Consider the following 22,034-nt stretch of genomic DNA (forward strand, 5'->3'; position numbering starts at 1 on the left):
TTTGAAATGTCCATTGTCTTTATAGCAGAACACTTGTTTGGTGAGGGATAGAGAATAAATAGCTTTTCTTCTCATGTGTTACAACTCTTCCTGTCTCACACTCCAAGGTAGTCTCATGCTCTGGAATCTGGAAGACATACCCATGTTTACATCATCTTTTTTATTTTACCATATACCTTGTAACTTTTTGCCTTTTAAGATTATAGGCTTCCATATTTTATAATAGCTTTATAATTTGCTTGAAAATCTGTATTTCAGCTTGTTGAAATCATCTACTTTTTTTGTTTTTTTGAGGTAGGGTCTCACTCTGTCTCAGGCTGATCTAGAATTCACTATGTAGTCTCAGGGTGACCTCAAACTCATGGTGACCCTCCCACCTCTGCCTCCTGAGTGCTGGGACTAAAGGCATGTGCCACCACGCCCGGCTTAAATCCACTTTTTGGTTTTGGGGGCTTGTGTGCTAGTGTATTGCACCCTCCCATCTGCTTATGCTGAGCCACCCACAGGCCCATATCCACTTTTGTACTATGAAGAAAACAAGCTAGAAATTAATATGAAATGTCTTCAATATAAGAAAACATTTTCAAAACTTAACTTCAAGAATAAACAAGGTTTGGCTATAGAATGTCTTCTTACTTCATCCTGAAACTTGTGTATCTAATAAAATGAAACATGAAGAGTTTTAAAGCAAAATATTATCTTCTTTAACTTTTCACATTTTGTTATTAATTATACAATATTAATGGAGTACATTACATTATAATTATTATAATAATATACAAATTATATATAATAATTATTTGTATAATTGACTATTTTATGTACATTAATAATAGCTAGGTACAAGTGAAACTGAATTCCATAGTTGTTTACAATGATGCCATCAGTAAGACTTTGGATTCAACCCTATAAGAAAATGTAGAGCCATTTGTGAGTTCAAAAATAAAACTAAATTCCTGTTTCATATGACATCAAAATTAAATTCCAAATGAGAAAAACCTACTTATTTCAAGAATCACTTCTGAGAAATCATTAGAAGAAAGTATTTGGTGATACATTCATGATCTAGCCTAGAGAAAGTTTTCAGAAATGAGATGATAAATGGATTAAAAGATGTAGCTCTTTAGTAAACAAACTACTTCTAAGAAGATAAGAAGATACCAGTCCCTACCTGGGAGAAGATATTTGTAACAAAAATGCAGAATACAAAGACAAAGTTAGAGTCAATAGCTGATATGTGAATTTACAGTTTGTATTAACATCGTTAAAGATACCCAGCCTCAGCTTAAGACTAACACATTTGATAATGTGAATATAGTCAGACAATGTCAGAGATGTGTCAGCTTTCCCACACCCTGCTGGTAACTGGCTTGATTCCCCAGGACCCACATAAGCCAGATGCACAAGGTGGCGCATGCATCTGCAGTTGGAGATGCATCTGGCTGGAGGCCCTGGCACACCCATTCTCTCTCTCCCTTTCTCTCTGTCTCAAATTAAATAAATAAATAAATAAACAAAAATCAAACTGATTCACTTCTACACATATATTTGGAAAAAGTCCTCATATGACTACTGGGGAGACCGAAGACTTGTCAAATTGATGGACAAAAAGCATGTTGCCTTCTCAGTGTGGAGACATCTTTACCACTCCCTCCCAGGTTCAAGAGTCATAAGGAATGTAAGAACCAGAGTGTGCGGAGGAACACTTTGGGACAGTGTCTTCTGGACGTGACATGTTATGTCATGATCTTGCCGCTGTAGTCTCTGCCTCCATGTCGTCCCTGATAACTGAGCTCATTAACATTGCTACATGGAGGAGGGCGGAAATTTTATCAAAGTAGAAGAGGGTCTAACCAGAAAGTGTAAGAGGCAATGGCTCTGTGCATAATGATCTGGCTCTAACAGTCTTTCCTCCCTCTTCCACAAATTTCCCTGAGCCATATTGGGTTCATTTTAGGTCTACTTTAGTGATGAGATTTTGGGAGCCTTTGTGTCTCTGTATATCTGGTTTGGTAGGAGTTTGAGTGTTCTCTGTTATTTCCTTCACCATTTTTCTGGTACCAGGTTCACCAAGAAAGCAGCACTCTTGCTCATTTCCCCACTCTTGGTTTCAGCTGGGGCCCGTGATGAGGTGCGATAGGCTGATTCTCTTCTCAGGATCTGCGTACAGCTGGAAAAGAGAAGCAAATTCTCTAATGGAGAGTGAAGTCAGCACCAAATAAATGGGACAACTGTTGTTATTTTAGAGAGAATTTAATAGGTGTAGGCCCTCTTGTAGCCCATGGTTGGTAGGAGCTGATAATGTAGAGCGGGCTCATTTTTTGGATGTGGTTCTGACTTGTTTCCCAGCTCCAGCTATGGGTTCCATTCCACTGAGCAGTTTAGTTAGCCAAATCAAGAGCAGTTGGTTACCCACCATGGCTGTGTGCCACTACTGCCCTGTGTGAGCATTGTCTTAGGTTATTTGCTGCTGAGTAGCTTAGACCATAAGTTGCTTAGACAAATGTTGGTCATTTCCCCCCAGTCACTCATGTAGCAGCTTCTGGCACTAGATGAGCTAACTGTGTGGGGGACTCTTCCAGCTTCAAGCCAGTTCATGTCCCATACCAACAGCATATGGTATCTTCAGCAGTAGGGTTTTATCATTAACCTTTGGTGGGTCATCAAGTACTCTGACAGAAATCTGTTATCTTTTGGGAAACCTTATAGTTCTCTCTGATCAACAGCTCATTGTGGATGTTAGTCACATGCTGGTACTAGGAGTTTCAGGCCAGCACCAAGGAAAAGAAGGAAGAAAAAGATAGGTAATATAAGTGGAAGATAGAGTAGAGAGAAGAGGGAGAAAGAAGAGGGAGAGAGAGAGAAACAGGAGATTAAGGTTGGTCTTCATTGTATCCTCTCCAGGGCCCTGTGATTCAGGTGTTCCTTCTAAGGACCTGATGAAGGTTCAACCAGTTAGTCTGTCTTTTAGGATTGCTGTTTGGGTCCAATTTTGTGTCTCTCTCCCACATCCTTACCTTCCCCTCCTGCCCCAACCTCCCAAATATCTGGGCCTCGAGATGCTTATTAGGTATGTCAGTATCTCAGGTAGGTTCAGGTTAGGAGTCACAGATGAGTGAGACCATGTGGCAATTATCTTTCTGTGATTGGGTGGGTTTGCTGACAATGTTCTATTCCAGGTTCAACTAAATTTCATTGTGTCATTTCTCCTTACTGCTGTGTAGAATTCCATTTTGTAGGTATACCACATCTTGGTTGGGTTGATTCTAGCTGTTATGAGTTGAGCAGCTTTAAACATGATTGAGAAAATTTCTCTGAACTGAGGCATGGAGGTTTTAGGATACATTCTCAGAAGGGGAATAATTGGGTCTGTTGGTAACTCTATAGTCATCCTTTTTAGGAGTCTCCATATTGCTTTCCATAGTGGTTGTACCATCTTACATTCCTATCAACAATGAATAAGGATTCCTATTTCTCCACATCCTCTCCAGCATTTGTTTTCATTTGATTGTTTTAAATGTTTGCTATCTTTACTGGGGTAAGGTGGAATCTCAGTTGTTTTCATTTGCATTGCCCTTATGATTAGAGATGATGAATATTTTCAGAAGTGTCTGTTTGGCATTTGTATTTATTCCTCTGAGGACTGTTCTTTGCCAAATTTTGTGAGTGGGTTGTTTGATTTTTTTAGTGTTTAGTTTTTTGAGTTTTTTGTAGATTCTAGAAATTAGGTCTCTGTCAGTTGTACAGCCATCAAAAGTTTTCCCATTCTGTGGGTGATCTATTGGTCCCCTGGGGGAGCACTAGCCTGCTGGCTTGGGTCGGTGCAGTGTACATGTATGTGGATGAGAGGGTGGAGCTATGGTGGTCTGCTGACTCAGGTCCATGCATGGGGGTGAGAGGCGCTGGTGGCGAGTGGGATGGTGTTTGCTCTGGAGGTCCCCTGGGGGTGTGCTAGACTACTGGTCTGGGTTTGTGCACTGGGGTGGTGGAGGCACAGCGAGTGTTCCCAAGCCTGGAGGTGCCCTAGGAGCTATGCAGGCCTCCTGGTCTGGGTCTATGCATCGTGGTGGGGAACAGCAGTATGTAGGGTGGTGTTTGGGAGCCTGGAGCATGGGTGGGCTTATGCTGACCTGCTGGCCTGGGTGCACGTAGGGGGATGGGTGATGTAAGGTGACAGTGGGATGGCGTTCATGAGCCTGGAGGCACAAGAGGAGCTGTGCTGGCCTGCTGGCTTGGGACTGCACGCTGGGGTGGGAGGTGCAGATAGTGCATTATCATTCTCCTGGGTGGAGCTGCGCTGGCCTGGGTCCATGCATGGGGAGGGGTGGTTGGGGGCAGCAGCGAGTGGAGGCATTCTCCAGCGTGGAGGTGCTGGTAGAGCTATGCTGGTCGGCTGGCCTGCGCCCCCTTGCCTGTGTTCAGTGCAGGAAGAACCTGAGGCTGGGAGTACAGCTAGGACGGATGCCTGAGGAGATTGGGGACCTGGTGGGCTACCCTAGAGTGTGGGAATCAGCTGATTCCCTTCTTTGATCCTTGCACCCTCCCACAGGAGGGCTATTAGAGTCTGCTCCCCCCTGGAGGACCCAATGAGCCCTTAATGTCTTCCCTTTCCTTTCCCAGGAAGTGCGGTGTGGTTAGGCGGATGCCAACTTGACCTGTAGTCCCATAACTCAGTTCTTGATGGCTGAAAAGCTGTTTTGTGTTTACAAAACACATTTTATTTGCTCATTCCTCTGCTTGTGGATATGTAGGTCGGTTCTCTAACTTAGCTACTGTGAAGAGTGCTACAAAACACATTCATGTGAATGTGTATCTGCATATTTTGACTTGGAGTCCTTTAGATCAATACTGGGGAATGGTATGTAGCTGGTTATATGGTCCATATTTTGATGAACACCTCCTTGAAGACATACTATTCTATGCTACCTTAATATGCTTTTTCTTTTTTTAAATACACCCTTTTACTAAATGCAGTCATTGATCTGTTTCATGTTTATAATTAGGCCAAAAATAGGACTGTGTGGGCCTTTGGCTCTTTAGTGGTCATGAATGCTTTTTAAAAATATTAAAGTTTCTGTGTTATGAGTATATTGGAATAAGCAGAATATAATCCAAGTGGTATTTATATTGTATGTATTTTTTCTTCTTATCGTAGGGAAATTTAGTTTTATCAAGGCTTCTAGGAGCATTGTGACCTCTTGATACTGCTGCTACTGTGTCTTAGCAAATATTATAGTCCAGTCCTTTGTTATGTATTAACAAAAATTGTTTCCATCAATAGAAGAATGGATTAAGAAAATGTACGCTTTCTCACTGGAATGTTATTCAGCCACAAAATTAATGAAATCCTACAGTGGAATGTTTAGCAAAGAGTAAGAAATCTTTATCAGACTCCCTCCCCTAAAGCTCAGGGAACACTGTGCGAAGGATGGCAGAAGAACGTAAGAGCCAGTGATGATGAAGAGGAGACTTTGCAACACTGTCTTCCAGACACAAGGTGGCCATGGCACCTGACATCACAGCTGCTAAGGCTACCTACAGAAGCCCTGCATAAGAGGATGGAAAATGATGACATCACAATAGAAGAAGGGCTTGTTGGAAAGAAGAAAGGAGTCAGTGGAAAGGGGATTTAGGAGGGGGATGAGGGAGGGATTGGTATATTGTTCTTATGTATGAAGGCTGTTAAGAAAATGTTTAAAAGAGAATGAAATCCTATCATTTGTCGCAATATGGGTGGAACTAGAGGACATGGTATAAGGAAAACAAATCAGGTGCAAAAAGCAAAATGTTGCATGTCCTCAACCATATATCAAATGCAAGATGTTTGATCACATAGGGAGTGAGAGTGGAACAGCGATGTCTACAGACTAGAAAGGAGAAGGACAAAAGCTGTGAGGTGAGATTCTGAGCAGCAAATACACTATCACAGAAACAAGAAATTCCCAGTACAGCAGGGGTCATGGTTCACAGAAACTACTCACTCACTTTATACTGAAGCAGAGAAGATAAACACAAACAAATGAGAAAAATTTAATGGATGGAAATAGTTGTTGCCCTGATTTGGTCACACACAAGGTCTACATGTACTCTCACACTATACCCATAATAAACACAATTATTAGCCAATTAAAATTTGATACAGAGAGGATAATTGACTATCAAAAATTTAATTTAAGAAGAACAAATCTCCATGAGTCAGGGCTAGATATTTTTATCTAAGAATAAAAGTTATAGGACTTATTTATCACCAGATTTCATTATTTGGTCCAATAGTCTTGTCATAACTCTTTTCATCTCTTTGTTTCTAAGGGTATAGATTAAAGGGTTCAACATGGGTGTTACTAAGGTACAAAACACAGTCACAGCCTTGTCCATGGGGAAGGAAGTACAGGGTCTTAGGTACAGATATGAGCAAGGTACAAAGAATAAGACGACCACAGTGATATGAGAGGCACAGGTGGATAGAGCTTTGCGACGCCCCTCAGAACTGTGATTCCTAAGGGAGCGCAGGATGATGACATAAGAAGCAGCCAGCATAGAAAAAGTGAGAAAACACAGTGACCCGCTGTTGGCAGCAATTAGGGGCCCCAGAGTGTGAGTGTCCGTGCAGGCCAACTCCAGGAGCGGAATTAAATCACACATAAAGTGATCAATAGTATTGGGGCCACAGAATGGCAACTGTGCCATAAACAAAATCTGTATCCCTCCATGAATGAACCCCAAAATCCCCGCTGCCCCCACCAGGAAAATACACAGGTCGGCTCATGATGGTCGTGTAGTGCAAGGGCTTGCAGATGGCTACGTAGCGATCATAGGCCATGGCAATTAACAGGATGATTTCAGCTGCAGCAAAAAAGTGTTCAGCAAAAAGCTGAGTCATGCAGCCATTAAAGGATATGGTGCTGTTTTTTGAGATTAAGTCAAAGATCATCTTGGGTGCTATGGAAGAGGAGTAGAAACCATCTATAATGGACAAGTATGACAGGAAAAAGTACATGGGAGAACCCAGGGCTGGGCTGATGAAGATGGTGACTGAGATGAGCGTGTTACCTGCCAGGGTGATCAAGTAGATGACTAAACACACAATGAATAAGAGTTTCTGCAGATCTGGGTCTTGGGTCAAGCCCAGGAGGATGAATTCTGTTACATTGCCCATCCTTCCCATCAATTCATTCGAATTGTAGGTATATGGGGATCTGAAAAAAATTCATAGCCTTTTTATGAAGTTATAGTATTTTTAAATTCAATACAAAACACTTCATTATCTCGTGAATTCTGGTTCCTGAAAGGGATGGTACACTTTTACTCCTACCTCTGTAGATAGCATAGAGTTTTAGAGATGAGCAGTAGTAGGTCATGTGACTAATAAACACTACAATACAACAGTGTTTTTGTAACTATTTTCTTATGTTCCTCTGAACAGTCACAAACATGGCTTTCTCTCATTGTTATGCTTTTTAGACCAAAAATCAATGTCAATTGTTTTGAAGTTATACATGTCTATTCACAAGCATATTTAGGGTTATGAATACAATATGCTATTAAAGTCGGGTTGTATTGGATAAAGAAGATACAAGTCATGTTAAAGCCATACAGCCTGGGTTCACTGGCCCATGCCTCCCTGTCGTATCACACACATAAGAGAGAGGTACAGAGCTGTGCACAGAGATTTTCCTTTCTGGAATCAAGGAGCTATCATCACGACAGCGAACTGGCTTATGGTATTCAGCAGCTCTAGATGTTAGACTGGGGTCTCCAAGGTCCCTTCTTACCTGGTCTTTTTCTCTCTATCTTTGGTTGTTCATGTCCAGATGGTACAAAGTTCCATTTAAAGTTTACATATTCCATGGGCGTGGTGCCACACGCCTTTAATCCCAGCACTCAGGAGGTAGAAGTAAGATGATCACTATAAGTTCAAGGTCAGCCTGGGACTACAGAGACTATTCAAGTCATCTTGGGCTAGAGTGAGACCCTACGTCAAAAATAAAATAAAAGAGGGCTGGAGAGATGGCTTAGCGGTTAAGCGCTTGCATGTGAAGCGTAAGGACACCGGTTCGAGGCTCGGTTCCCCAGGTCCCACGTTAGCCAGATGCACAAGGGGGCGCACGAGTCTGGAGTTTGTTTGCAGAGGCTGGAAGCCCTGGCGCGCCCATTCGCTCTCTCTCCCTCTATCTGTCTTGCTCTCTGTGTCTGTCGCTCTCAAATTAAAAAAAAAAAAATTAAAAAAAGAAAAGAAAACGTTCACATATTCTGAAAACAAATCGTCCTTGTGGTTAAATTTTTCTTGCTTATGTGATTGTCTTCAGGACTTCAGAATTTTCTACTCTCCCCTTTCATTTTATAATTGCAATTAAGTGAGATATGAAGTTAACCTTCATTTCCTATTAAAATGAGATGGTTATCTAAGATCATATACTTTTCCATTTTGGCATAAAACCAGCCAACATAAGATGAATTTTGGGTTTCATTGCTAACTGGAACAAACATTGGAGTTATACAAAAAGTGTTATTTTCTTTTAAATGATGTAGATGTGGATTTTCCAGAGTAAGTTAGTTGTTACCAAAAAGTAGGAGGGACGTTAATATTCTTGTGCCATTTTATTCTTCTCTCCTCAAACCTTTCTAAAAGTCACACTGCACAACTGCCCCCCTTCCCCACATACACATACCTACCCAAATTGCTTGGTATAGAGGTCAGAATCATGATATCTCAGTTCAGTGAAACTGAAGAAAACTACACGTTTCTTTCAGGAAAATTAGTCCCTGAGTTATTTTCTATGTCTAGGTGGCTCTTGAAGGTGATGACTGATAATCCTTCTTAATGAATTGAGTTCACAAAATCTAACTTTAAAGCATCAATATGGCTGTCACAGAAAGGAGAGAACTGTACAAATCACAAACACAACTGTATTAAATAGTCAGGGGTACACAACAATCACAGTCTTTAAAAAGTGATGTCAATCACATGCCACAGTATCTCATTTGACAACACTGCAGATGGCATTCCATCAAATAGTATTTTCACATGATTTGCCCACATCTAGAATTCATAGCAAAATACTCAAATTCAAATCAAATATATAAGTACTAAATCTACTTTAGCAAGAGTAATTAAGCTAAATCAAGTTATTTTGCTCAAAACATAGATAAAATAAGATTACTTTTCACTGACCTGTGTTTAATTTACTGTGGATTCCTCTGCTTTAAGATTGAGTGCAGGCATTGTTGGTTTTATTTTTCTCTCTGCATAGACAACACATTTCCAATGGTCTCTGCAAACCAACACTGTAATTATTATCTATATAGACAATTCTCTAAGTGTGATGATTTTGTTTACTTGTTTTTCATTATCAGTCAAGATTTAATTGGAAAATCAACTACTTCAGTAAGGAACTTTGATAGTTTTAAGATTAAATTCTGATTCACTTTGTTGCTTACATACTTGTATAATCTTTGAATTACACTCAATCCAAAGTATATATACTGGGGAAAAAGCCAAATTACTCATATCTAAAAACAGTGTATTCAATTGCAAATGTATAATGAATCAAATCAGCTTGATTGGACATTGTTTTCTCTACCAATGTGGGCAAAGCTCTCTGTTCCCTCAGTAGCATCCACATTGTGCAGAGAGAATTCCTTTCATCCCAGGGAATGCTGGAATCCTATGAAGATTAAGAGTATTGCCTCTTCAACAAATCTTCCTCTTGTTGATACATGCTCTGCTCTCATCATGGTTCACAAACCCTCCTCTGTGATTCTTCCTTATTTCTAAAAGGTTTAAATAGATTTTCATGTATTGCACAATCTCTTAACACTCTGCCCTCTCAGAGGACTTGTAATTGTTTGTGCTGAAATCTTTGCCAAGACAGGAGTCAAGGTCATTTGTTTTCTCCCACTTGGGTCCCACAAACATCATCATCAGTGGCTAGTTTTAGAAATGCAATTAGGGTGCATTTAAAGATGTGTCTAAGCTGTAGTTTGAGTTATAATTTTCTTTCCTAATTGCAACATGATTGAGCCTGGCCTAGAATATGCAGTATTTATAGGACTCATTCAGCATCCAAAGAATGGATTTCTCTCTGAACACATGGCCGTCCTGAATGATATGGTTGTTTTAGGAATAATAAAATGCAACAGTTCTAGAATATGCACCTGATTTGCATTAGAAATGGTGACAATTCAATCAGTGACCCCTTCAGTTAAAGGAAATAGATGGCAGGATTCCCAGCACCAAATATAGGACAGAAGTTGTCAGAAGTTACAGAAGTGTCAGCCTTTTTCAGAGTAATTCCCAGTGTGCCACTCTTGCACTGAGTTCAGGGCGTGCATTTCCTCTCTGCTGCACAAAGAGGACAAAATGCTTCAGACGGTGGCTAGTGGGGAAATGCTACACTGCCAAGCCTTCACATACAGACATATTCACACGGAGGGAACAGACCAGAACTCTAAACGTTATTTCTGGAGTTTAAAAACATTTTATTCAAGAGAGAGAGAGAGAGCTGGGTGTGGTGGAGCACGCCTTTAATCCCAGCACTCGGGAGGCAGAGGTAGGAGGATCGCCGTGAGTTCAAGGCCACCCTGAGACTACAGAGTTAATTCCAGGTCAGCCTGGACCAGAGTGAGACCCTACCTTGAAAAAAAAAAAAAAGAGAGAGAGAGAGGGAGAAAGAGAGAGAGAGAGAGAGAGAGAGAAAGAAGGCAGATAGAGAGAAAATCAGCACACCAGAGCCTCTATCCATTGCAAATGAATGGCAGATACATGCACCATCTTGTGCATCTGCTTACGTGGATCTTGAGGAATCAAACCTGGGTCCTTAGGTTTTGCAGGCAATCACCTTAACTGCTAAAACATCTCTCCAGCTCTCGAGTTTTTGATTTAATCTAGAGTTTTCATTTAACCTTTTACAGATCTTGGTTGACCACAGGTGACTGAAACTAGAGGAAAACCACAAAGGCTTACTCTAAGTATTTGAATGCTAAAAAATACTCCTAATTATGTATATGTTACATTTAATTTATTGCCTCTTGAGTTTTTCAAATTATATTGAGCATTTAAGATAAGATCTACCATTTTACCAAAATTTTGAGAACACAGGATGGTACTATTGGACCATGTTCAACCCAGTATGGATCTCCAGAACATCTTCATGTTGGACAGATGAATCTTTATACCTGTGGAATGGTCACTCTGAGTTACCCATTTTTTCTAACTTAAGACAACTAAACTTGTGCTCTCTGAGTCTAGATATTTCAGATAACTCATGTTAGTAGACTAACACTGTATTTGTCTGTCTGTAACTGGATTATTTCAGTTAATTTACATTTCTCATGATTTTCCAGACTGTGGCTGGAAAAAGGAATTCTTTTTTTCTGACTACATAGCATTCCATTGTATGTATATCCATACCATATTTTCTTTACATGGTCATCCAATAAACTGACATCTAAATTATACTACCAATTGACTATCATGAATCATGATCCAATGAGGATATCAGGTAATATCTCTTACATTCTGTGGTTTCTTTTGGATTGAAATAGGATTTGTGCTTTGTATGGTAATTCCATCTTTAAGTTATTCTGTACGACTCCACACTGTTTTCCATAGTCAAAACACCATTTACAGTTGCTCAGGACAGCTTGGTTCCAGAACATGCCAGAAACTAAGTCTACATGGGCTGGCCTGGCTCTGGGTAAAATCTAAAGCCTGGTGGTGGATAGTCATAGAGAATACACCACTTGTGCAGCTGTGGAGCCTTGACATTGCCCAGAGCAAGCCTGAAGCCCTTCTCCCTTCTCTCTCCTTTCTGCATGGCAGGGGTGTGCTTCCATACTGTTCTGACGGGGTCAGGGGAAGCGTGGTTCGTGGACTCCATACCTTTCTCCCTTATCTTCTTCAATGCAAACATGATTATTCTGGGTCATCAGTTTACATTCTGAAACCCCTCCCAGGAGAAGACTTTCAGATTCGGTCTGCTAACCCGGGATGCTTGATCCTACGATAAAGGCCTGGCCCTTCTCCTTGCCTGTGGGCTCCCAATGTTCCAAAAGTTCACCTGGCTCTCTGTGGGATTGTCTCCTGGACAGTCTTAATACCGCTGAATTAAAAGGAGACATAAAGTCCACGTGCCTCATTTTTATTCCATGTAGTGTGACCACAATATGAAATTGGACCAATGGTTCTGGCTGAACTGAAAATGGCACATTTTTTTTTCCAAATTATTAAAGGCCTGGATAGCTTCATAGACTGGAATGGAATGGCAAGGGACAAGAAGTGTCCCTTATTTAGCCTTTCTTCTACCTCTCTTCTGTCCCTGTCTTTGCCCATGATCTTTTCTCACCTACGTCCTAGTGTGTGATGAAAACTCCTTCATTGCCTCATTACCTCCAAGGAGCCTCCCTTCCATCCTATGATGACCCTTCCCTTATACCCCATTACCTGCCTTGTCATGTCCCCCAATTCCCTCAGCCACCTCAATGCCCTTGATTCTTTCAGCTTGGCAACTCACTCACCACCTCTTCCCGACCAACCCACTACTTTCCAAGCACTCACAGGAGCTGCTTTGTGCTGACTTTCCCTTCCTTCACTGTTCTTTGCCTGGCCTTCACCAGTCATAGGCACTCTTGCCCTCTCTTGAGAGGCAAGTAGTGAGGGTACTGTGCAATCCATTTCCCCTTCTCCATGTCTGGTCTGACTCAAGTGGGGAACCCTTTGGGTACTTTTCTGAACATTCCACTCAATATCCAGTTCATATTGTCTAGTCTTTTAATCTGACATTGTATGACACTTACATTTTCCTAATATCTACCCTTTATACTGGATGAAGAGGAACACATTTTGAGGTTGTCCAGAACTCATGTTGACCATCTTCATAGTTGGATGCCAGCCCAGAACACAGTACACACCATTGCTGGTCCCATGCAGGGCCCTAATTGAACTTATTAACTGGGAGATGAGTGACTTGCCTGAAGGCATCACACGACCAAATGCCTCCTGATAGGATAGAAACAGGCTGATAGGTAACCAAGTAAGAAAAACTTAGAGAGATTACTCAAGAATCTATGGAAAACCTGGCCTTCTCTCCTCAAGATTAGAACATAGTAGCATCACCTCTGTATTCCCTGAGGACCAATCTTCAGTTACAACTTTATCTCAAATCTGTCCCAATATTTTCAAAATGTTACAATGCCTAGAAGAGAGACCACATACTTCAAGAAGGGACCTTCTCTATGAGGCCTTTCAGGTGTTTTAATAAAAGGAAAAGCATAATCTCTAAAAACCAAAAGGATTCATTTAAAATATCAGCTGTCTCAGCAGTCCAAGTTTCATCCTGAGAGTCATAAGGAAATGAATGACAACCAGTCCCCTGCCAGCTGGTAGCCTGTTTCAATGTGGTACTTGAGGGCACTAGGCAAAAGCATGCCCTAACCCAAGGCCATCTTCACAGCCACTCCCACTCTGCAGCCAACGGGGGACTGGAAGATGGACAGTCCGTACCCGGGGTCTTACCCACATCTGAGGTTCCTTACAATGTCTGTTTCCTCCTTCCTTCTTCTGTCTAATGATCTCCCCTCTTTGTTGGTGCTAACAACAGATGACTGTAGGTGCTCAGGATCCCTTCCCCCACATCAAGTGAGTCCATGGAGCCCAAGGTGGTCATGAGGTAGCAGGTAAGAACATTTTTTTTCTTGGATATTGGGGCGAGCATATCTTCTTAACTGATTATAAGGAATCCACTTAAGCATTCTTCTGAGACTTCTCAGTTATAGGCTTGAAAGTCCAACAAGAATCATCATCTCACTCTCCTACCTGTTTGCTCCCTTTATAAGATTATTTTTGAACATTCCCTTCGGTCATTTCTAATTATCCCTTCCCTCTACTGCATGGGACCTTCTCCACAAATTAGCAGCTGCTGTCCATATCTGTATTGTTTAACAATTCCCAATTCATTTTTTCATGCCGTATTGAAGCACCCACCCCAACTCACTGCACTCATCCCGGATGGAGTCACTAATTGTTCCTCTGATCTGGGGTAGTTGCCACCCTATCAAACTTCCCACCGTGCCCCATTAAAAATCTTCCTTTAAGACCCTTCCCACTATATCACTGTTACTCCCCACCACTCGGCCTAGAGGGCTCCAGGGCCTTGAAGCACCCACCTTCTGCCTTCTTTCTGTTGATATTTCAATTCTGAATAGTGCAACTTTTTTTGTTTGTTTGTTTTTGTTTTCTTGAGTTAGGGTTTCACTCTAGCTCAGGCTGACCTGGAATCACTATGGAGTCTCAGGGTGGTCTTGAGCTCATGGCAATCCTCCTACCTCTGCCTATCAAGTGCTGGGATTAAAGGCGTGTGCCACCAAGCACGGCTGAACAATGCACCTTTGATGTTTGAATCAGATGTTCCTCCTAAGCTCATGTGTTCTGAATACTTGGTTCCCAGCTGATGGTAATTTGGGAGGTGGAGCTTAATGAAGGAGACATGTTATTGGGGGCAAGATTAATGGCATTATAGCTGGCCCTCTTTGCCAGAACTTGGCTCATTCTCCGGCTTCTGTTTTTTACCTGCTATGGCAGAGGTGATGAGCCTCTGTGCATGACATGCTTTCCTTGTCATCATGATCCTTCCCCTCAAGAGTGTAAGCCTGTATGAACAATAGCAACAACAAAAAAACTTTTCTCCCATTAGCTGATTTTGTTCAAGTACTTTATTCAAGCAATGAAAAAATAACTAGAACACTCCCCATATACTTCCCTCCTTTAAAAAGTATTTTATTAATGATGATGGAGAGAGAGAGAGGGAATCAGCAAGCCAGAGCCTATAGCCATTGCAAACAAACTCCAGATGTATGCACCACCTTGTGCATCTGGCTTATGTGGCTACTGGGAAATCGAATCTGGGTCCTTAGGCTTTGCAGGCAAGCACCTTAACCATTAAGCCATCTGTCTAGCCCCAATACTTCCATTCCTGCTATAAAAACCGAATTGTCAATACTGTTTTTTACAGGACTTTTGCCATTTTTTTCTTTTTGTATTATTATTTTTAATTTGATTAAATAGTTTAGTATTCAGTAAATATAGTCAGTTTGGTACCATAGTTAGGCTCATCCAAGACCTATCCCCTCCCCTCAGCCCCTCCTTGTTGAGGTAAATGGGTCATGCATTGTGGAGTTAACCACAGTTAAGGGTAAGATAATTGTCTCTGCATACCCTGACCCAACATGTGACTCTGACATTCTGCCCCTTCTTCCGCAACATTTCCCTGAGCCATGTTGGGTTCATTCTTGGTCTGCTTCAATGATGAGTTATTGGGGGCCTCTGGAGCTCTGGCTCTCTGATTTGGTAGGAGTTGGTTTTTCTCTATGTTGATCTCCTTCCCCCTTGTGTTGGTATCTGGTTCATCAGGAAAACGGCACTCTTGCTTGTTTCACCAATTTTTCTTAGTTTCATCCGGGCCCCTATTGAGGTATGATGGGGTGGCTTTCTCCTTAGGATCTACATCTATCTGAAAAAGAAAAGCAGATTCTCCAACAGAGAGTAGGTTACCACCAGGAAAAATTAGATAACCCTAACTTTTTTTTATAGAGAATTTAATAGAGGTAGACCCTTTTGTAGCCCATGATTGTTGGTAGCTTGAAACTACACAGTGAGCTTATGTTTGGTTATGGTTCTGACTTGTTTCCCAGCTCCAGCTATGGGTCCCATTCCACTGAGGGGATCCGTTAGCCAAACCAAGAGCAGTTGGTTCCCCACCATGGCTGTGTGCCACTATTGCACTTGTGTGGGCATCACAACCAGTTATTTGCTACTAAGTAGGTTAGATCATGAGTTGCTTGGACACATATTGGTCATTTCCCTCAGTTGTCCATGTAGCACCTTCTGGCACTAGATGTGCTGACTGTCTGGGGACTGACTCTCTTCCAACTTCCAGCCATGCCGTTCCATTTCACATGTCAACCACATAAGGTGCCTTCAGCAGTAGGGTCTTACCACTAACCTTTGGTGGGCCATCAAGTACTCTGACAGGAATCTGCCTGTCTTTTAGGAAACCTAAATTAATCCTGCCACAATACCAACCTACCCTCTGGTTCCTGATCTCTATTTCCTCCCTTTTCAAGTTTCCTCATCTACCACCAATCTTCAGTCCTTGATCTCAAGGATGGCATCTTCACCATCCCTTCACCCCTTTGTCTTCACTTGGAGCTGCCCTGAATCCCATCCATCTCAACACTCACTTGGACAGTTCTTCCTGAAGGGAGTAGGCACAGCCCCCAGTTCTTTGGTCTGATTCTACAAACAGGCTTATTTTCCCTTCCCTGGTTTCTCTTTCCTTCCTACAATTAATTTAGTGTGGATGAACTGCTTCTTTGCTCATCCTCATAGGACCTCTACCAAATTCATACCATTTCTCTCTTTAGCTTCTTGGACAACCAGTAATGTTAAGTATCCAGGTCCAAAGTTCAGCACATATGCCCCTGGGTAACTTACCTGGTGTTAGTCATTAACCTGTGGAATTCCTGACCACTGGAAACTGTCCATTTCTGTGGTTCCCTGCCCCAAAACTAAAGGAGACTTCCTTTCCTTCTAAGGCTTTTTTATTTTTTATTTTTTTGGCTTCTGAGTTTCCAATGTCATTATCTTTGCCAATCCCTTGTATGATGCAGGAAAAGGAGACCCTCCTGAGCATCCAGTGTCCACTTCCGAACTACAACCCCCCACAAACAGGCTTTATCCCAGGTTCCAGCCCACTCTCTCCCTTAATTCTGCCATCATCTTCACCTCTATCCCCATAGTGTCCCAAAGCAAGCCATAGTTCCTTTAGCTCAACCAGTGGGAGACTGACAAATTTTTGGCATATTTTTCCAAACAAATAGATTCTATTTATAAGGGTCGGATCCCCTGCCTTAAGGTCCTGGACACAGACTCCCTTCATATTGCAGAAGCCTTAAGTATTACTTTTAAACACATCCTTTGTCTTCCCTTCTCATCTACTACCCAATATGCTCAGCCCCTGTGCCCTGTCTTCCTCCTCTCCTTGGTGCCTCTAATCTCTCCATTCTGTTCTTCTTCATCCCTCAGTGTCCCTGAACCTCTGCCTCCTCTTAATACTGCCACTCTACTCCCTCCAAACCCTCCCCTCCCTCCTGACCTCCAGCATTCCTGCACTGACATCTTAGACTCTATGACCATTCCATGGACACACATATTCCAGAAGTGCAAGACTGGTTTTTAGGTGGGAGCTCCTCTAAAGAGCCTTCCTACCAGGCTGGTATGCTGTTGTGGAGGGATACCAAGACACAGAATTCACTTTCCACAATGAAAGATCTTAGAGACCAATCCTCTCCCATCCCTGGCACTACCTCTCAACAGGCACACTCATAGCATTAATTAGAATGTTCACTGTAGCCGAGCATAAATGAATGAACATATATAGACTCCAAGTATGCATACAATATTGTTCACTCAAATTTACTGATTTGGAAGAAATGGAGATAGTTCATGTTCAAGGAGACCCCAAGTTCAAATGGCAAGATTATTGCAAAGTTTCCAAGAGTCAGATTTCCCATTCACTAAGGTTGCTATTATCCATTGTTAATGAAACAAGAGAGATAGAAGCTAAGCTCTATTTCATGTGGCTGTAGGCCAGTATTTGGGCTCAACACACTGTCTTGGTCCGGGAAATACCACAGTGACCAGTGTCCTATGGCCATATAACCCTGAGCGCCCCTGATCTCAGAACACCCCACAACGCCCTTTTCTACTCGTCACTTGTCCCACCTTCTTACATTCGCACACATCAATAGTAGGAAGCAGAAACCTTTAGGGAAACCGTCTGCTTTCTTTCAGGAAAATTGTTTCTGCACTCCCAGGTAGAAGACTTCTTCAAATAAATCCACACTGAAATGAAAGCTAACTCACCCTTTCATTCAATTCCTCGAAACCCATATTCACTTAAACCCTCACCTGAAACTACTTTCAGAACTACATCTCTGAGTTCCATCGTATACCAGAAAACTAACCCTCAAACCATTCTTAGCCCTGGCTTTTCCACTTACCAGTTCTGAGGTCATCTGCCTGCAGAGCTCTGCAACTTGATTCCACATGCAAGCACCCTCGTAAATGACACCAGTACTTTCTGGTGCCGGTTGACACCTTCTCTATCAGGATGGGTAGAGGCATTTCCTACAACTAACAGACAGCCTTCCATAGTCATAGCAAAGCTTCCAACCGAGATAACTCCTTGGTTTGGGGACCCATCCTCCATCCAGACAGATAATGACCTCAAATTTGTATGTCAAGTTACACAGGCCATTAGCAAAGCTCTTAATGTCACATGGAAGTTCCACAGTACTTGGGGTCCTCAGTCATCAGGAAAGGTGGAGCACAAAAATGGCCTTCTAATGGACACCCTCACCACTTTTCACTCCAGCTTCATGGGGACAGGATCACCCCTGCTTCTTGTCTTATTCAACTCAGGGCCCTCTCTGACATTCCCCAACTACTTGGTCTCTTTGAACTGACATATGGCAGCCTCTTTTGCATTCCTTACCTCTACCTCCTTACTTAATTCACCTACCTCACTAATAGATCTTGCTGAGCCATTTCTCCATACTATATGCTCTTCTCTGGATCATGCTGATTCCTGCCTACCCAGACGCATGGCTCAGTGACGCATCTCCATACTTCACTACAGGTTAGAGACTATGGTTTCCACCACACAAATGTGGACTTTCTCCATTCAACATGAGAGGAATGCTTCAAAAATTTTCTGATCACATCCATAGCTGCAGAACTCCAGGAATTGGGCTGTAGAGATGGATCAGAGGTCAAAGTCACTTACTTTCAGAGCCTGATGGCTGGTATTCTTTTCCACAGTGCCCACATAAAGCCAGATGCACAAAGTGGCAATTCTGAGCAACAAAAATAAGGGTGGCGATGTCACCATACCCAATTTTAAAATATATTACAGAGCCATAGTAACAAAACCAGCATGGTACTGGCTCAAAAATCTACATGTAGATCAAGGGCATGGAACAGAATAGAGGACCCAGATATAAGCACACCCACCACATTATTGACAAAACTATTCACTGGAGAAAAGATAGCCTCTTTTATAAATGGTGCTGGGCAAACTGGAAATCCATGTGTACTAGCATGAAAAGAGATTATTATCTCTCTCAATGAAACTTTGAACCTGCTAGAGGAAAAAGTAGGGGAAAGACTTTAATATATAGGCCAGGACTTTCTGAATAGAACCCTAGTTGCTCAGGAAATAAGATCACAAATCAACGACTGGGGCCTCATGAAATGAAAAGCTCTGCACAATGAAGACACTGTGAATAGAGCCAAGAGGGAGCCTATAGAATGGGAGAATATATTTGCCAGCTATATACCTGACAGAGCATTAATATCTAGGATATATAAAGCACTCTCAAGACTAAATAAGAAATTAAACAACCCAATCAAAAACTGGACTATAGAGCAGAGTAGAGAATTCTCAAAAGAAGAAATACAAATGGCCAATTAGCATCTAAAACATCTTCTACATCCTTAGCCATCAGGGAAATGAAAATTATAGAAATTTGAGATTCCATCTCACTCATGTCAGAATGGCTGCCATCAAGAAATCAGGGCCAGAGGGCTGGAGAGATGGCTTAGTGGTTAAGTGCTTGCCTGTGAAGCCTAGGGACCCTGGTTCGAGTCTCGATTCCCCAGGACCCACGTTAGGCAGATGCACAAGCGGGCACATACATCTGGAGTTTGTTTGCAGTGGCTGGAAGCCCTGGTGCACCCATTCTCTCTCTCTTTCTCCCTACTTCTCTCTGTTGCTTTCAAAGAAATAAATTAAAATAAACAATAAAAAATTTTTAAAAATGAACTCAGTGCTAGAGAGATGGCTTAGTGGTCAAGCGCTTGCCTATGAAGCCTAAGTACCCTGGTTTGAGGCTTGATTACGCAGGGCCCACCTTAGACAGATGCACAAGGGGGCGCATTTTTCTGGAGTTCATTTGCAGTGGTTGGATATCCTGGCATACCAATTCTCTCTCTCACTCACTCTCTTTCTCTGCCTCTTACTTTCTCTATCTGTCACTCTCAAATAAATAAATATAAACAAAAATTTTAAAAAAATAACAAAAAAAATCAAATGACAATAAATGCTGAGAAGGTGTGGAGAATGAGGAACATTTTTGCATAGTATATTCACAAAAGACCTGTTGCAGTCACGTTCACATTGCTGTAGAAATCACCCAACCAAGAGCAGCTTCTGGGAAAAAGAGATTTATTTTGGCTTACAGGCTCAAGGGGAAGCTCCATGATGGCAGGGGAAACCGATGGCATGAGCAGAGGGTGGACATCACCCCCTGGCCAATATAAGACAGACCACAGCAACAGGAGGGTGTGCCAAACACTGGCATGGGGAAACTGGCTATAAAGCCCTTAAGCCCACCCCCAACAATATACTCCCTCCAGGAGGCATTTATTCCCAAATGTCCATCAGCTGGGGAGCTAGCATTCACAACACCTAGGTTTATGGGGGACACCTGAATCAAACCACCACAACTCATGTGAGCCAGATACACATCGTGGCACAAATCCAGTAGGATATCTGATACTTGTCCATGAGCTATGATAAAATTAAGGTAGCAGACAAACCCATCACCTCAAATAGTTTCCATTTCTTCCATCAAACGCTGTACCCCTGAGCTATGGCCCCTGTTTCCATTTTTTTAATTGTTTTTTTAATTTATTTATTTGAGAGTGACAGACACAGAGAGAAAGACAGATAGAGGGAGAGAGAAAGAGAATGGGCGCGCCAGGTCTTCCAGCATCTGCAAACGAACTCCAGACGCCTGCGCCCCCGTGTGCATCTGGCTAACATGGGACCTGACGAACCGAGCCTCGAACTGGGGTTCTTAGGCTTCACAGGCAAGCGCTTAACCGCTAAGCCATCATCCAGCCCCTGTTTCCATTTCTTAATACTGGCAAGATTCAACATTCTCTCTCCTACCTGCTACTACTACAGGATGTGTTTACCTGCAGTCACCCCACTGGGCCATAGACCCTTACTAATCCTCTCTAACTGAATCTCGTTCTCTCCAATCTCAAAAGACATTTCCAAGGTGGGGAAGGGAAATGAAAACCTGAGGTGATGCTGAGGTCCAAGGAAAATGTCAAGGCCAGCAGCCTGGTCTCATTCCTCTCTTCCCTGTCTTTGATTTCTGGTCCAGCTGCAAACATCAGAGTGGGGCTCAACAGTGACCTCTAGCTGGTTAATCTTTCAGTAAGAACATTGTTGAGTTGGGGGAACAGTGGAAATACTGCCCCCAAACTACATCATACATATTTCCACATTGGGCCAGAAAACAAAGCCCAGAAACTTGGGGTTGAAAGCCAGAAAACTCTTAATGCTGAGGTTATGAATTAGTGAGATTTTCTACATGGAATTATTTTCTGTTTTCTATTTTTTGCAATAGAAATGTGGCTAGAACAAAACATCATGCTTGACAGATTAATTCTCTATGTAGTTATACTCATGCATTTTTTTAAGTTTAGTGACTTTCTTAGATTATAGACATGACTTAAGACAAGGAAGGCAGAGCTCTTGCCCAAGGAGACTAGAGGGGTGCCTGGAGTGTAAACGCCCTCAGGAATTTTTGTCATTGTTTTCGTTTTTCCAGGTAGGGTCCCACTCTGGTGCAGGCTGAGCTGGAATTCACAAGGTAGCGCGTGCATCTGGAGTCCCTCTGCAGTGGCTGGAGGCCCTGAGGTGCCCGGCCTCTCTCTCTCTCTCCCTCTGCTTCCACATGTATATATTAAAACCTATGCTTTTCTTTCTTTCCCTGACTGTTCATTTCCAGTGCTCAGCCTGGCTCTCAGGTCTCCGGCGGCCTCTCTGACCAGGGAAGGAAGCCAGCAGAGCCCCAGGACGTTCACTGTCAACAGGAAGGAGGCGGCTCGGCAGGAAGCCAGGGTTGGGGTCCTTCCTCCCCGGAGCCCCGCTGCTCAGGTGACCCCGTCCCGGGCAGCAGCC

General features: G+C 42.4%; 1 protein-coding gene across 1 annotated transcript; it reads right to left on the bottom strand.

Moving 5' to 3' along the window:
- Nucleotides 1–6,237: 6,237 nt before the first annotated feature.
- LOC123463617 (olfactory receptor 4C45-like) lies at nucleotides 6,238–7,165 on the bottom strand. Its single transcript, XM_045159879.1, is given in 2 exon segments — nucleotides 6,238–6,757; nucleotides 6,759–7,165. Coding segments are annotated over 2 exon segments (927 nt in total).
- Nucleotides 7,166–22,034: the final 14,869 nt, after the last annotated feature.

This window comes from Jaculus jaculus, chromosome 1 (genome assembly GCF_020740685.1).
Source record: "Jaculus jaculus isolate mJacJac1 chromosome 1, mJacJac1.mat.Y.cur, whole genome shotgun sequence".
NCBI lineage: Eukaryota > Metazoa > Chordata > Mammalia > Rodentia > Dipodidae > Jaculus > Jaculus jaculus.